Source organism: Podarcis liolepis (genome assembly GCF_965112155.1).
Source record: "Podarcis liolepis genome assembly, chromosome: 12".
Classification (NCBI taxonomy): Eukaryota; Metazoa; Chordata; class Lepidosauria; order Squamata; family Lacertidae; genus Podarcis; species Podarcis liolepis.
In genome coordinates this window covers 9,930,080-9,945,829 of record NC_139563.1, presented here as the reverse complement: position 1 = coordinate 9,945,829, position 15,750 = coordinate 9,930,080, and the positions used below count along the sequence as shown (strand labels likewise).

General features: G+C 42.6%; 2 protein-coding genes across 4 annotated transcripts in view; one reads left to right on the top strand and one right to left on the bottom strand.

The window, feature by feature from the left end:
* The window catches only part of LOC310689213 (sodium channel protein type 5 subunit alpha-like), a 59,639-nt gene extending 50,983 nt beyond the window's left edge, over positions 1-8,656 (bottom strand). The window contains exons 1-2 of one of the 2 annotated variants that reach the window (XM_083466585.1): positions 8,591-8,656; positions 262-537 (exon numbers count right to left, since the gene is read on the bottom strand). In XM_083466585.1, coding sequence (XP_083322711.1) covers positions 262-537; positions 8,591-8,647 — 333 coding nt within the window. In that variant the 5' untranslated portion in view covers positions 8,648-8,656. Of the gene's footprint in view, positions 1-261; positions 538-7,653; positions 7,756-8,590 lie in introns of those variants that run through there. The other variant, XM_083466586.1, reaches the window with a different exon arrangement.
* A 50-nt stretch (positions 8,657-8,706) lies between these two features.
* WDR48 (WD repeat domain 48) overlaps positions 8,707-15,750 on the top strand; it is a 34,064-nt gene continuing 27,020 nt past the window's right edge. The window contains exon 1 of one of the 2 annotated variants that reach the window (XM_083466890.1): positions 8,707-9,141. In XM_083466890.1, the coding sequence (XP_083323016.1) occupies positions 9,094-9,141 (48 nt within the window). In that variant the 5' untranslated portion in view covers positions 8,707-9,093. The remainder of the gene's footprint in view (positions 9,142-15,750) is intronic. The other variant, XM_083466891.1, reaches the window with a different exon arrangement.

The window sequence follows — 15,750 nt, the reverse complement described above, 5'->3', positions numbered from 1 at the left end:
GTATTCTGTCCAAGATGTGCATGAACATTTATAGCAATGTTAACAAAGAACAGACTTTTTAATTAAATCCCAGATACTATGCTTAAAGATTTGATCATATTTATTAAATTAATTAATGTTTTCAGACCTGTTCTGAAATTCATTTGTAATTTCTACTTTGATTGCTACACAAGAAGAAACTGTAGCATTTTTGTTTTTGGTTTACAAAAACATTTTATGTAACAAAAATTCTTACAATTTACTTTAAAGAAACTGTATCACCTCACGATCCTTGTAATAGGGGTCAACATCTTCCAGTGGTTCTCCAATGAGCCAAGGAGGGGGTTTTCCATATAGAATAGGGAGCTTTTTAAAAACTTTTAGATCAAGCTGTGGTTGAATATTTTCTTCTTGCTCTTGACTACTGCCCTCCTCTGTGGCCTTGGCACGCTTTGCTTTCTTCTCAGCAATTCTCTTTTTAATTTGATCCAAGGTCTCAGGAGTAAACCGAAGGAAATTACTAGCCGTTGAAAAAGAAAAATTTGGCATCTTCTTGCGCTGGGAACAAACAAATATTCTGATTACAAAGGGAATAACACAGATAGTAAAAGTCCCATAATAACAGAAGATTTGGGAGGGTCAGTTGATACCATGGTATCAGCAAAACTGCACACATGATAAACAATATTTAATGGCCCCCACAATACATTAGAGTGATGCAAATTATTTATTTCTAAAATGTATATACCACTTTTTCCAATCTGTTCCCATTTCGCATGCATAGTTATATAATAACTAAAGCTGTCTGAATTAGGCCAGTTCAGAACTTTAGTAACAAGTCCATTAATGTAAAAGTGCCTACTCTGAGTATGACTTAGCTAGAGCAACTCCCAGCTTAAAGTGACTCAAAACATTTTTTGTGAATGGAGAATGAAACTGTACATTATACAGAAAACCAACAGCAGTGGGCAAAGCTATCTTGTAGGTTATCTTGCCATTAGTATTATTGAGGAACCCTTCATGAATTTCTAGGAAACCCCAAACTTCTTACAATACTGTACTGTACAGATTTTTGAAACAGGCTTGTATGTGAAGGTGAAAAATAGACCTGACACACGTGTGGGTAATTAACAAAAGTATCAGCTGGGTGCTTAGATTCAAAATGCAGGGCTTTGCACACTCTCCAGAGGGAGAGAACCCCCAGCAGAGTTAAAAACACTTTTTTGTGAATAAATATAGTAGTAGAAAATTTCCATAGAAAAAATGTTGCACCTACCATTATGGGATAAAATCAGGCCTCACCACCATTTTACATGTGAACAAGGCAGATAAGTAACAAAGAATACGTGGTTGCCAGTCATATACATAATTTGACGCTGGAATTAGCGGCACACATTATCTGGTGAGAAACCTTACTGTAAACTAGGGTGGTCCAACCTTTCTGACCACGTGAGCCACAAAAGTACTTTGACACAGAACCTAGCAGGCCGCATACTGAATTAAATTTCCATATTGTTAATTAAAGTTTTCACAATATAGTTAATAAATAATAATGTATAAGGAATAAATATATTTAAAGGTAAGCACTCCTAAACCTACTCCCTAGTATGTATGCACTAAATCAGGTTGCTAGGCTGCAATCTGTAAAACAGGATCACAATTCCATGCCTGCTGACCTGGGATTAAGCCCTGCTCAGGTCAGAATGTGCAAGCCTTATGTGTGCCTACTCATAAGAAAATGTTAAGTTCACTGAGACTTACTCCCAGGTAAATTCATACTGTACAGGGCTGTAGCCTTAAATATATACGTGGAGGTATCCAGTTGTCCAATACCAGTGGGGGGCAATACCTCTCTTGCATTAATACATTATTATTGATATGATTATTTTGTTGCTGCCTATATATACACAAAGGGACGTGGGTGGTGCTGTGGGTTAAACCACAGAGCCTAGGACTTGCCGATCAGAAGGTTGGCAGTTCAAATCCCCATGGATTTGAAATCCCCGTCGCTCGGTCCCTGCTCCTGCCAACCTAGCAGTTCGAAAGCACGTCTAGTGCAAGTAGATAAATAGGTACTGCTCTGGTGTTTCTGTGTGCTGCTCTGGTTCGCCAGAACCATGGTCATGCTGGCCACATGACCTGGAAGCTGTACGCCGGCTCCATCGGCCAATAAAGCGAGATGAACGCTGCAACCCCAGAGTCGGCCACGACTGGACCTAATGGTCAGGGATCCCTTTACCTTTTATATATACACAGAGCAGCCCCAGGCAAAGTTAGAGGCGGGGAGGGATAGCACGTTTTGCCTCCCAGAGGTTGAGGTAGTTGCGGAGGAAAGGGCATTGGTACGCGGGGCGGCAGGAGCATGGCACGTCGCACGTGGGGTGTGGCAAGTCACAAGCGGGGGCGTGGCACGTCGCACGCGGGGGCGTTGCACCTGTGAGCATCCCAAGGGGGAGGTGCCTGCCTGCCTGAGCATCCTATTGGAGGCATCCGCCCATGCGAGCATTGTCCTAATGGGGCAGCGCCCGCCTGAGCAAGCATCCCAAGGGGGAGGCGCCCGTCCGTGCGAGCATTGTCCAAATAAGGCAGTGCCCATCTGTGTGAGTGTCCCAAGGGGGAGGCGCCCGCCCGTGGCAATGTCACCTCCTGGCTGGCACCTGGGGCGGACCGTCCCCCCGCCCCCTTCCTCTGGCACTGGGTTGAGGGAGACATTACAAATGCCTTTGCTGTTTGTTTTCATGCGCACCTCACAGCAACAAAAAGGGGCATCTAATCAAACCATTTTAAGAAGTCCTGAAGGTTGCTGAGGGCCACCAAAAACAGCCTCAAGGGCTGCATGTGGCCCCTGGGTCATGTGTTGAACCACCCTACTGTAAACTAAAAACATTTTTTTCAGGTGAAACAATTAAATGATACTTCAGAAAACCAAGACTGATAATGAATACTCAAAATATCAAGTTGGAGCATGGCACCCATGAAAATGTAAAACACATTTGTGAGTTGACATGCCACCTTTCTGTTTGAAATGGCATGCTGGTATCTTCACTTACAAGCCAACTGGTTTGATTTCTTCCTTGTTATCTTTTGCCCCTCAGATGCATATCAAGGGGCAACTCAGAAATAGGGGACAGAATAATATACTTCAGAGTAAATGCATTAAAAAACACAACAGAACGGGTGTGCTTCAGCCACCGATTCTTAGAGAGGCTTCTAAACAAAAAGCTGAGTCCCAAAACATAAAAGACTTTCGAGTAAAAACCAAGAATAAATGTTTTTGCAATGAATTTGAAAAAGATAGCTTGCAGAGAGATGCATTGGTACTCCACCAATACAATTGATTCAGCTTTACTCCTAGAGTTTACAGCTGAACATAAGAAAGCCAGGGTGTTTTGCCAGCTATAGGGGTGGGGTGGAAAAGGATATGTGCTCAAGAGCAGGTGGACAGTAATAACACATCTCTTTCTTACTGTAAGAATCTAGTAAATCTGTACAATTTAGTACAACTCTAAACGCTTCACAAACAAAGCAACCAGAACGGTCAATTGAATGTTTCCCAGGTGTTTTATTCCTGACCACAAAATTTATGTGCCATGCCTGTAAGGCATACATTGAATCAGTAACTTCACACTGCCTTCTCAGAATTCTACATAATTCTTCATAAGCAAGAACTTTAAAAAAAATAATAATAGCAGCATTCCTATCAGATACAAATAACCATACTTTTATGAAATAAAAAAGAAGACATTTTCAACAGTTTCCTGTAATTTTCTCACATTTTCCAGTTCATTCTAGTTGCCAACAAGATTACTTACATTTTTCTGTGCAACAGCATAAATTTCATTCGAATACAGCAGACTTTCCCCCAAGTTGATCTTTTTCCAAAATAGCAAACAGTTCACCTTACTTTGTCAGATTCCACATTATTCTTTAGAAATTTCTTCCTTGCTTTCTCTTAAGCTGAAACTGTAATTTGTACAGACTTGTGATGGAATGGGAATGTCAAGGAGGAGGAGCATGCTTTCTGGCTTGAGATAAATAAATTGGATCCCAAGAGATTATACAGGAAACAAAATAATATGAGGAAGTAAATGGAGATGGTAGTAATTCTACATTATCAACTTCTAAAAGGCACAAGTTATTTCATCTGTTGAAACACTGTGAAGCTAATGACACAAAAAGGTTTTGCTCACCAGAACCAAGGGAAAAGAGCAATTAGGTAACAATCTGTCTTGCAGTCTCTTAAATATGTACTTAGTGAGCCAATATTTTCTATTACGTAACATTAATTTTCAGTGGCATTCCAACTACTTTGATATTAATAGAATATTTCTTTTCTTGCTTTAAAAGATCTCTTTGATGTACATAGGGATTAATCTGTATGCTATAGAAGGAAGGTAGCAGGATGAGATTTAAAGAGCTGAGCAGAACCTTTCTTCATTTGTAAGTGCGGTTCTGAATGCATGGCAGGAGATACCCATAAGTGTCTATAGAGCCTTTCTTACATTGGGCTTGGTACACTGCAATTCAACTGTCAGTTAACAGCACTATATAGACTAATTGCACAATCCTATACACACATACCAAAATGTAAATTCCACTGAGACCACTGATTAGAATGCAAGGTTGCAATATATATAATTGTTAAGAAAATTACCAAAAAATAAACACATCATTTGTTATATGGATATTGAATCACCCAACTCATGTCTTATTGAATAGTCTCCAGCCCTTGAATAGGACTCAGTTGCTGTGCTATTCAGTTGTTATTAGCTCCATAACATGAAAATATGGACCTGCTGATTTTGTGTATAAACCCCTGCTAGGGAAAGGGGCAAGCTAGAACACTTTTTCTGGTCATTCAGCAAACACGGTAGCCCAACATAATGTCTTTGAAAACCAAAATAAAATTACAGGCTAGGTTCTGTTTATACTTTGTTATTTTATTTTTGTTCTTAGCAGACTATCATTCCCTGATACAGTGGTACCTCAGGTTACATGTGCTTTAGGTTACATACGCTTCAGGTTACAGACTCCGCTAACCCAGAAATAGACCTCGAGTTAAGAACTTTGCTTCAGGATGAGAACAGAAATCATACTCTGGCGGTGCGGCAGCAGCAGGAGGCCCCATCAGCTAAAGTGGTGCTTCAGGTTAAGAACAGTTTCAGGTTAAGTACGGACCTCCGGAACGAATTAAGTACTTAACCTGAGGTACCACTGTACTTTGCTATTTGTTGCTAATGCAGTGAAATATTAGCTACTCAGAAGTAAGTACCATGGGGTAAATATAAAAGAAAAAACAACAGAAAGTGGGTAGGGTTTTGTGTACTTGAAAGACTCTCTTAGAACAATCCCTTTGATTTGTCCTTTTCTCCCACAAGCAGGCAAAAGACCCAACTAAATTGTCTGCTTGGTTTTCCATGGCCTAGAACCGGCTTCCTCAACCTCGGCCCTCCAGATGTTTTGAGACTACAATTCCCATCATCCCTGACCACTGGGCCTGCTAGCTAGGGATCATGGGAGTTGTAGGCCAAAACATCTGGAGGGCCGAGGTTGAGGAAGGCTGGCATAGAACCTAGATGGGGAAAAGAGAACACACACACACACACACACACATATATGATGGTGATTTAAAAGTTTACACTGTTGCATGTTATTATTTTAGTCATAATCTTGTCTACTAATTTGACTTCAACATATTAATAAAAAAACTATACACACAGAAATGGTAAATACCACATTCCTTGAGAGTTTGTTTCTAAACATGTCGGGAATAGAGAACACAGCTTTTCACACACAGCTGTTGTTTCCCCCCACAATGCTCACAAATGTTTGCTGGCATTTACGGCCACAGAAGTTAGTAATAAAGATTTCCCGGATAAGCTGATGATATACTCTGACTCTTATCTACACTTTAGTTGATAAAGTATGTTTCATAAAAACATACTTATGTTTCAGCATAAAAAGTGGTTCCTGTTTCCTTCCACTGTACCATACAAAGATGCAAGATGGTGTATATTTTAAATGCCTGTTTAGAGAATAACAGGATGTGAACAGCTTTTAAGACAAGTACACATTAGGGCTGTATTTTAAGACAAATAAGCATTAAAGTATTCTTTGGTCTTTTAAATGGACAAGCATGCACTTAATAAATGGGGAAATTTGCACAACACTTGCACAATCCTTGCCATCTCTTTGTGCCCATTCAGACCATGGCTTATGTTCTAAACATCAAATTAATCACAGCCATGCTACAGAAATGCAAATATGACTATTCAAAAAAACTAACTATGGGGTATTATAAACAATGATTACCAAAAAATGGTGTTAATGATTAACCTATTTTTGTGCCACAGCAGAAGTGTAATTTGCTTGGGTAACTCTCTTTCTAGTGAGCAAGGTGCAACTATGCCTTCTTGCCCATGCCGTAAGATCAGCAGATGCCTTAAAATCAGTAGATAAGCCCTTTTTGTGGTCTCTATGCAGGATTAAATGGGGTGAGGTAGGGTGCAAGAGGCTATTAGCAATTCATTGTATGCAAAACCTCCTTCTACTAAGCTGTGTCCGGCCTATCTCTTGGCAACACTGTTACAGGGTCTAATTGTTGACATCCATCTGTCTTGGGAGACAATGGAGGAGTACGCCTTTGGGGATGAAGTCAAACTGTTAGAAGGTTGCAGTGCCTGCTGTGGCTGTAGAGACCTAATGATGTCATCCAAATCAGGGATTTATCCTGCTGCTCCTCTTCCATTGTGAAATAAGCCATAATCACCTAGTAATGCCTTTCCGCATTCTGCATGGCAAAAACAGTCGAGTCCTTTACACAAATAAAATCAGAAATTGCATTTCATTCTCCCTGGACGCTTAGGAGTGAGTGACCATTCCCCAAAGAAACCTCAGAAAGTGCATGCAGTGTGAAACTGCTTATCACAGTTCACCAAGTGATCCAATTCTACCTCCGATTACTTGAATCAGCATAAAGATATTTTTCTTTGAATTCTTTGAATGTGTCAATTAGCTTACCAATACCAGTATGTCTGTGTTGTCAGTAACAACTGTTTTGTGAATGGCCACTGATACTAATGTAATGATCACTCTGTACTTTGCATATTTCATTGCAATCCCACCCAGCCACCCTATTATAATACCTTAACTTTTATAATACCTCAACTTTGCATCTGGTGGAAGGTTCGTGAAAGCTTATACCACAAGTAACTGAGGGTGGGCAATCTTCTGGAGCCCACTTGCAGATTGGAGAAACCATTGTGGGTATCCGACAACCAAGCACACACTTGCAACCAATTGTCTTGGCTACAACGCAGTGCTTCTGATAAGCTGGTTACAGATAGGTAGCCATGTTGGTCTGTCATAGTCAAAATAAAAAAGTTCCTTCCAGTAGCACCTTAAAGACCAACAGTTGGTCTTTAAGGTGCTACTGGAAGGAACTTTTTTATTCTGATAAGCTGCACTTTGTTGAAGGAAGGGGACCTTGTGGGCATTATGTTGGCAACCCCTTAGTCTTTAAGATGCCACAAGACTGCCTCCCTCTTGATACACCATACTGCTTCTTGATGCACCACACACAGGACCGCAATATTTCAAGGACTGCCTCTCCCAGCCCATGAACAAACCCTGACCCTGCAGTTTTCATCTGAGGCCCTTCTCTGCATGCCCCACCTGAGGGATGTATGGAAGGTGGCATTTTCTGTGGCTGCCCCACTTGTTGAATGCTCTTTCCAGGAAGACATGCCTGGCTCCATATTTGTCAGTTTTTGGACGCCAGGCTTTGGCCTTTGGTTAATTAACGTTGCCTCTTATGGTGTTGCTCATCATTTAGTGTGGTGGGAACAACTTGGTCCTTCTTAAAGTGCTATTTTTGCTTTGGCTTTTGGTTAATTAATGTTGCCTCTTATAGTGTTGTCATCATTTAGTGTGGTGGGAACGACTTGGTCCTTCTTAAAGTGCTGCTGGATGATCATTTTATATATTTTGCATTGTCATGGTTCTTCTACCCCCACGCCCCAATTTTAAACTGTCGGCAAAATGGATCCAGAACACTTTCATGGCCGGTTTGCGAAGCAGTGTACAATTAGCCATATTCTGTATCTATTCTGTGGTTTCTTTGAACTACTGTTTCAGTGCATTCTTCTCCAAACCAGCTTCAATCTAATCTGAGGAAAAGGACGCGCTAGCTGTGTTTCTAATCAGTAATGTGTACACAGCCTTTTCACTCTAAAAAGTGACTTAATAATTGCTGCAATATTGATAATACAGTAGTAGATAGGTAGCCGTGTTGGTCTGCCATAGTCAAAAAAAAAAAAAAAAAGGTGGTCTTTAAGGTGCTACTGGAAGGAATTTTTTTATATTGCTAATACAGTCAGCAAAGGGCAATAATCTTTGGGGGTTATTTTATGATGTCTTTGTGCTGACCTTTGGGTACTCAACTAATGAAAAGGTGAGGGAACTTCGATAAGTTCAATTTAACTTTATTGTTAGGGGCACTTGTATTGCCCACCCTGAGGCATGGGGGTGTGCGATTAATACACCAAAATAAATACATAAGCGTGCAGCGCCCTGCTGGTTCTGAGGTGAATCAATGCACCCAGCAACGTACAGGTGAATAACCATAACGTGTGGGCAACGTGGAAAGGAATGTGATACGGGCAAACATGACAAAGCCCGTGAAAGCCGAGCTCTGACTGAGGTACCACACAGCCGAACCTCGCGCCCTTTTATCATCTCGGTGGGGGTGGGGCAGAGAAGGAGCAGCGCGAGCAACGACTCCAACTGTCACCTTCTCTCCCTACTGATTAGACCAGCCCCCGCAAATCTCGCGAGACCAAGTACCCCTCCTTCCTCGCCCGGTTCGCCGACATCCCTCACAATAACGGCCGCCATGGCAACCGCGCAAGCCACGCCCCTTCCACTAACGTCCTTCGTCCCTTCCACTCCTGTGACTCGCCCCGCTGCCCGAGATTTGAAAGGGGTGCGGCTGCAGCAGTAGTAGCAGCAGCAGGAGCAGGAGCCTCCTGAGGCGGGACTTCCGGAGCGCCTCCAGCCTCTCCTTTCCCTGTCCACCCCCTGCACGGACGTGACGACAGAGTGTCAACATGCAAGATGGCGGCTCATCACCGACAGAACACGGCGGGGCGGCGGAAAGTGCAGGTGAAGGGAGTGAAGCGGTGCCGGTTGGAGGGGGAGGCTTGGCCGAAGGGCGGAGGAGGAGAGCGCGGGGGCCCCGCGGCCTCGCTGGAGGGAGAAAGGCCGGGAGAAACGGCGATAAAGGCGGGGGCCGGGATGAGGAAGGGGACGGGTTGGAGGAAGCGCGGGAAGAAGCCGGGTGGGGGAGGGATGAAGGGCGGAGCGGCCTCAGCTTGGGAAAGATATTCTGGGAGGTAGAGAAATTGCCGCAAGACCCTGGCTTTTTCCTCCCCGTCCTCAGCTGCTGACGCTTTAACGGCGGGAGAGAACGGAATAAATAGCTTAGGGACTCCCTTTGCGAAGTGGTCATCGTCTTGTCCCGCGCGTCGGAAATCACGAGATTGTGATGCTTTTGGCCTTTACCGCTCCAGGGCTCTGCCTGTGGGTGTTAGTATTTCAGCGCGCGGTTTCCGCCAGCTGCGGACCCGGTGTTAAAAACGTCAAAGTCCAAACATCTTCTCCACTCACCGTAGCGAATAGGTTTAGGGCCCGTGTGGGTGTAGTAGCTAGTGCTGGGACGATCCAAGGTCAGATCCTTACTTGGACATAGAAGTCACTGGGTGGCTTTGGGTCAGTCACTGTGTCTCTGTCGAACCTGCCTCACAGGGTTGTTGTGACATAAAGTGGGGCTGAGTAGAACCATGTACATGTCCCAGGGCTCCTTGGAGTAGAGGTGAAAGTTAAATGTTAGTTAAACATTACATGAAGGTAGTGCTTTAATTGTGAGAGCATTGAAAAAGTGTGATCTTTACTGCTGGCAGTTTGAGGCTACAGTTTGGAATTCTACCACTAATGTCTACTACAGTGGTGCCTCGCAAGACGAAATTAATTCGTTCTGCGAGTTTTTTCGTCTTGCGAATTTTTGGTCTTGCGAAGCACGGTTTCCCATAGGAATGCATTGAAATGGTTTCCCATAGGAATGCATTAACGGTTTTAAGAAAAAGGAAACAAACTTGCAAGACGTTTTCGTCTTGCGAAGCAAGCCCATAGGGAAATTCGTCTTGCGAAGCAACTCAAAAAACGAAAAACTCTTTCGTCTTGCGAGTTTTTTGTCTTGCGAGGCATTCGCCTTGCAAGGTACCACTGTATCTCCTTTTGGGTAGTGTTTATGTGTGTGTCTGTGCTCACTGTACTTTTTGGCCAAGATTGGTTCCTCAGAGATGACTTACAATTAAAATCTGCACAGAGGGGAAATGTAGCTTCAGTTGTAGCTTGGGTAAAAGACTGTCACTCAGTAGTGGTAGAGCATCTGGTGTGCATGCAAGAGATTCTGTGTTCAGTTCTCACCATATCCAGGTGGGACTGGGGAAGACTCCTGTCTGAAATCCAATCAGTTTGGACAATACCAAGTTAAATGGACAAATAATGTGATTATTACTAGGCAGCTTTCTAAGTATATGTGTTGGGGATAATAGTCTAGGTTCCAGACACCTCTGTAGCTGATGGAAACAGACTGGCTAATGTAGGCTGTGGGCCTTGTTGATCCACTCTGGCTAGACTTGTCATGTAAGGGGAACTCTGCTTGTTGAATTCTGAATGTTCTTCACAAAGAGGCTCAAGAATGTGGTTATGTACATAAAAATTGCTGGCAATGATCAGTTTCCATGGTTTATCTTTCCACTCTTCTGAGTTGCTTTTTATTCTAGGAGTTTGGAATAGAGGCAAAATAAAATTTTAGTGTGAATAGATTTTTAAGCCCCACAAGGGGGTTAAAAGGTATTTTAACAATGTTTCTGTGACGATAATGTATCCCATATCTAAACTAACAATTTGAGGGTTTTTTTTGGGGGGGGGGTTCTCCACAGGCACCCTCAACTTATCTCTGTTCATATCTATCAATTATTTCCTCATTATGGCTCAGTTTATTGAAAAGTTTATGTAGCAGACCTGTGTGGTGTGGTGTAATGGTAATGGGCTAGGCTAGGATCAGGGAGAACTGGGTTCAAATCCTTACTGCCATGCAGCACAATAGCTGATAACAGGTGGCCATGACTGGCTCAGTTATCCATCATCCTTCCAACAACACAGTGACATCACAATATGGAATCCAGTTGCCTATATGACAGTGAGTTTTTTAGACACTGAAATGCCTTGATATAGAAGGATGTGTTCCTTTGCCTCTTGCCTTTTAAAGCAGTCCAAGTTAATTTCCATCACCACATATGGTGCAGCACCGCAGCAAATTCCATAGTATGACTATGTGTTATATCAAGAAGTACTTCCCTTTGCCCATCCTTAATCTCTCACCATTCAGCTTTATGGGATGACCTCTGCTTCTGTTATTATTATTCATTCACTTATACACCGCCCTATACCAGGATCTCTCAAGGCGGTTCACAAGACCGCAACATATAAAATGTAACCAAAAGCAATAACCCAATAGCCCCCCCCCCAAACCCCACACATTTAAAATGGGCATAGGATGTAAATCAGATCAACCAAAGGCCTGGTTAAAAAGGAACATTTTTGCCTGGCGCCTAAAGGCATATAATGAAGGTGCCAGGCGAACTTCCCAGAGGAGAGCATTCCATAGACTGGGAGCCACTGCAGAGAAGGCCTGTTCTCGTGTTGCTACCCTCCGGACCTCTTGAGGAGGAGGCACATGAAGGAGGCCCTCATAAGATGATCTCAGGGACCGGGTAGGTTCATATGGGAAGAGGCGGTCCTTGAGGTATTGTGGTCCTGAGCCATCCTGGTTCTAGTGTTATGACAGGAACGGAAGAATGAATTATTTATAAACCTCTTATCTTTTTTTCTAAATCCAAAACTCGCCCCAGCATTGTAACTTCTGCCCCCAAAGCTTTTTAACATCCATATGAAGCCATTGGGAACAGTCACCAGGAGGTTTGGATCACAGTGTCATCAGTATACTGATGTCAGCTCTGCTTTCCCATTAAACCTGAGTCATGAGAAGTTGCACATAAGGAGATCATCTAATGGAGCCCAGTTAGTTTTGCCATGACCTGGTTATCATTGGCTGGTGGTAACATAAAGATGGGCTTTTTCACTGGTAGCAATTGTGTTTGTGGAATGCCCACGCTGCTGAACTACAAGAGGCACCATCAATGTTGACATTCCACCACCTGAAAACGCACCTGCTTAGCCAAGCATTTCCCTGAATTTAATTGTGAATTTATTGTTTTAACTTTTTTTAAATGTTTTAATTATGTTTCTAAACTGTTTTATTATTTATTTTAATTAAGGGTGTTTTAATAGCACTGTCTATTTTAATAATGCATTGATTTGATGGTTGTAAACCACTTCAAAGCCATTTTGGCATATAAGTAGTACATTCATTAATTATAATGGAGTTGCTGCAGCATTTTGGTTGCCCTTTTCTGCATTGTTTCTACCTCTATAAGTTCAGCTCCTGAATTGTACATACCATGCTAAGTGTGGTTAATAATAATAATAATAATAATAATAATAATAAATATTACTACTCCGCCCATCTGGCTGGGTTGCCCCAGCCACTCTGGGCGGCCTACAGCATATATAAAAACAGCTTTAAAAGTAGTTATGTTAGCCATTCTCCAGTGATCAGGCACTGAAGCCATCTTAGGGACAGGCTGCATATTTTTGTTAAAAGATCAGCAGTTTTACATTTCAGCTCTCAGATGAACTCAATGATATCTTACTTTTTTATTTGTTGATAAAGCCTAGAGTTTAATAATTGTCACTTCAATTCAAGCCTAGAGTTTAATAATTGTCACTTCAATTCATCCCAGTTCTTTAAACTCTCTAAGAATGTCAAATCAGGCATAGGTATCTGCCCTTTATATTCACCTGTGAATACAGATGCAAATCATTTGGCTTCTCTGCAATCTCCTCCTTCTACTTTAGCAGATCTTTAGCTGCTTTGTTGTCTTTAACCAGCTGTGGACACACTTTGGACTGTATTCTGCTTTTGAAGTACTTAACATATTTTTTATTAATATTTTTAAACAACATAGTGAAATTCTTTAAAATTTCTTTTCTTCTTGCATTTTGTTGTCAAAGTTTGCATTCCTATGAGAAATTGCAGGAGATATTCCTACTGTTTCCTTCCTTGTCTATACCACAGCACAAATGAGATAAATTCTTGCCTCTCTCCAGAACCATCTACAGTGGTGCCCCGCAAGACGAATGCCTCGCAAGACGGAAAACTCGCTAGACGAAAGAGTTTTCCGTTTTGGAGGTGCTTCGCAAGACGAATCTCCTATGGGCTTGCTTCGCAAGACAACAATGTCTTGCGAGTTCCTGCTGGTTTCCCCCCCCTTCCCCCCTTTTTCTAAGCCGCTAAGCCGCTTATCAGCTGATCCGATCAGCAGATAAGCCGCTAATAGCGCTAATCCGCTAATCCGTCAATGGGCTTGCTTCACAAGACGAGAAAACCGCTAGACGAAGAGAATCACAGAATGGATTCTTTTCGTCTTGCGAGGCACCACTGTACACATGCTAGAGAAATTGAAGTAGTAGTGTGGCATTTGGAGTCTTTGGTCTCACTGTAGCCGTTTTTTGTAGCACTCTGGCAGACCTGATTACTAATCAAAGCTTTAGATAATACAGGAATTTATTCAAAATATCTTTCTCATAATCCTTAAATGAGCAGGTGACGTAAGGTCTCAATAATAAGAAAATTGCACATTACTGATGCATATTCTCAGCAGCAGCAATTTGCTACAACTCTCAGACACTTACGCTGAAGTAAATGGGGCTTAATGGCTTCTATCCCTATTATGGAATACACCATTATAGTAGTAATTGTAACTATAAAACATAATTGCTAAATCCATCAGCAAATTTTAGATTTTGGAAATTGCGCGAAATGGTTAAGATTTAGATCATTTGCATTTCCTTCAATAAGAGCCCATATGGTGTAGTGGTTAGAGTGTTGGACTAGGACCTGGAAGACAAGGTTCAAATCCCTGCTTGGCCATAAAGCTGTCTGGGTCACCCTCTCTCAGCTAACCTGTCACAAGGATATTGTGAAAATAGAATTGGGGCGGGGGGGGGGGCATCTACGTCACCTTGAGCTCCTTGGAGGAAAGGTGGAAAATAAATGTAGTAATAAAATAGGAATTAAATAATGGTAGCATATAGACCAAAAGGGCACATATCTTCAACTACTCCAAATGTTGTGATCAAAGCCAACAGATGCTTATGAAGAACTGCCTAATGCCCCATGATCCTTTTTGTTTTGAAGTTTCTCAGCTTTGAGACAGGTAAACCTAGAGAGCAGGGGTGAGGAGCCTTTCATGTGCCATACCATATTGCTTCAAAAGTAACTAATCTGTCAAAGGGTGCATGCTGGTCAGGGTGGAGCTCATAGAGGTTGTGGCATTCATTTTTTTCCTCTTTCTGCCACCCCCTTTCTCTCATATTTTTAGGTGGCAAAGAGAGAGGGAAATTAAACAATCCATATCATTATAAGTTATCTCAGAGTGGTTAACAACAATTTAAAATACAAATAGAAGCAAACAAAGTGCAGTAGAAAATAGGCTGATGGGAGCAGGTTTTCCTTCGCTGCTGCAGTACACATGACCTTCCATGAAGAAGGCATCTCCCAGTCATTCGAGGGGGAATAGGCAATTGAGTTGAGACTTCAACCTCTCTCAAATTGCATGTGATTATCATTGCACCCACACGGTGGAACCAGTGTTGTAGTTGCAGTTGCATAGCATGGTCATTCTTGCTGCTACTTATATTCCCAAACTGTTTCCTTTCAGAATCAGCAGTACTTGTGGGACACAGGTGGCGCTGTGGGTTAAACCACAGAGCCTAGGACTTGCCGATCAGAAGGTCGGCGGTTCAAATCCCTGCGACGGGGTGAGCTCCCGTTGCTCAGTCCCTGCTCCTGCCAACCTAGCAGTTCGAAAGCATGTCAAAGTGCAAGTAGATAGGGGGGCTACCAGGTGGCGCCTTGGAAGATGGCCGACAATAACATCTCTCTGACCCATACGAGGTAATTAAGAGGCTGCTATGGGAAGTATGCAGTCTTCCTACCCCCCCAGGAGATGGGGGGGCTGCCTTGCCAGCGGTGTCCACAATGCACCCCCAGATCCGAGGTCTGGGGGTGCCGGTCACTTGGCATGAGCCCTCGATGCGGTCAGCTCTTCCTGACGCCGATTCCAATCAGCGCGTGCTGGTTAGCTTCAGCTCGGAATTATAATTGGAAACATACGATTGGAATGAAGCTGAAGCACATACATCAAGTAACGCTCGAGAGATAAGACTGCTGATTAATGGATCTCTGTGACCGGGAGTGACGGACGGATAAGTAAATCTTCTGATGAATCACCATTAAGAGACTGTATGTTTGGAATGAAGGGGGGTGGAGGAAAAAACCTTTTTTCTTTGTACTATGTGATATTAATAACCCTTCACCACAGAAAGAAACAAGATCGTTTCGTTTTACTAATCACAAGCAGGAAGTTAAGAACTGTGTGGGATGGAATATAGCTAAAGAAAGGATTGGTAAACAATGAGAACGGAGGAAAATTCTATGACGCAGTCAAAAAATGGCGTCTTGCCAAGACAGGCTTGCCGGAGAAAGAAGGACAGGGGGAGGAGAATCAGGACCATTGGAATGAA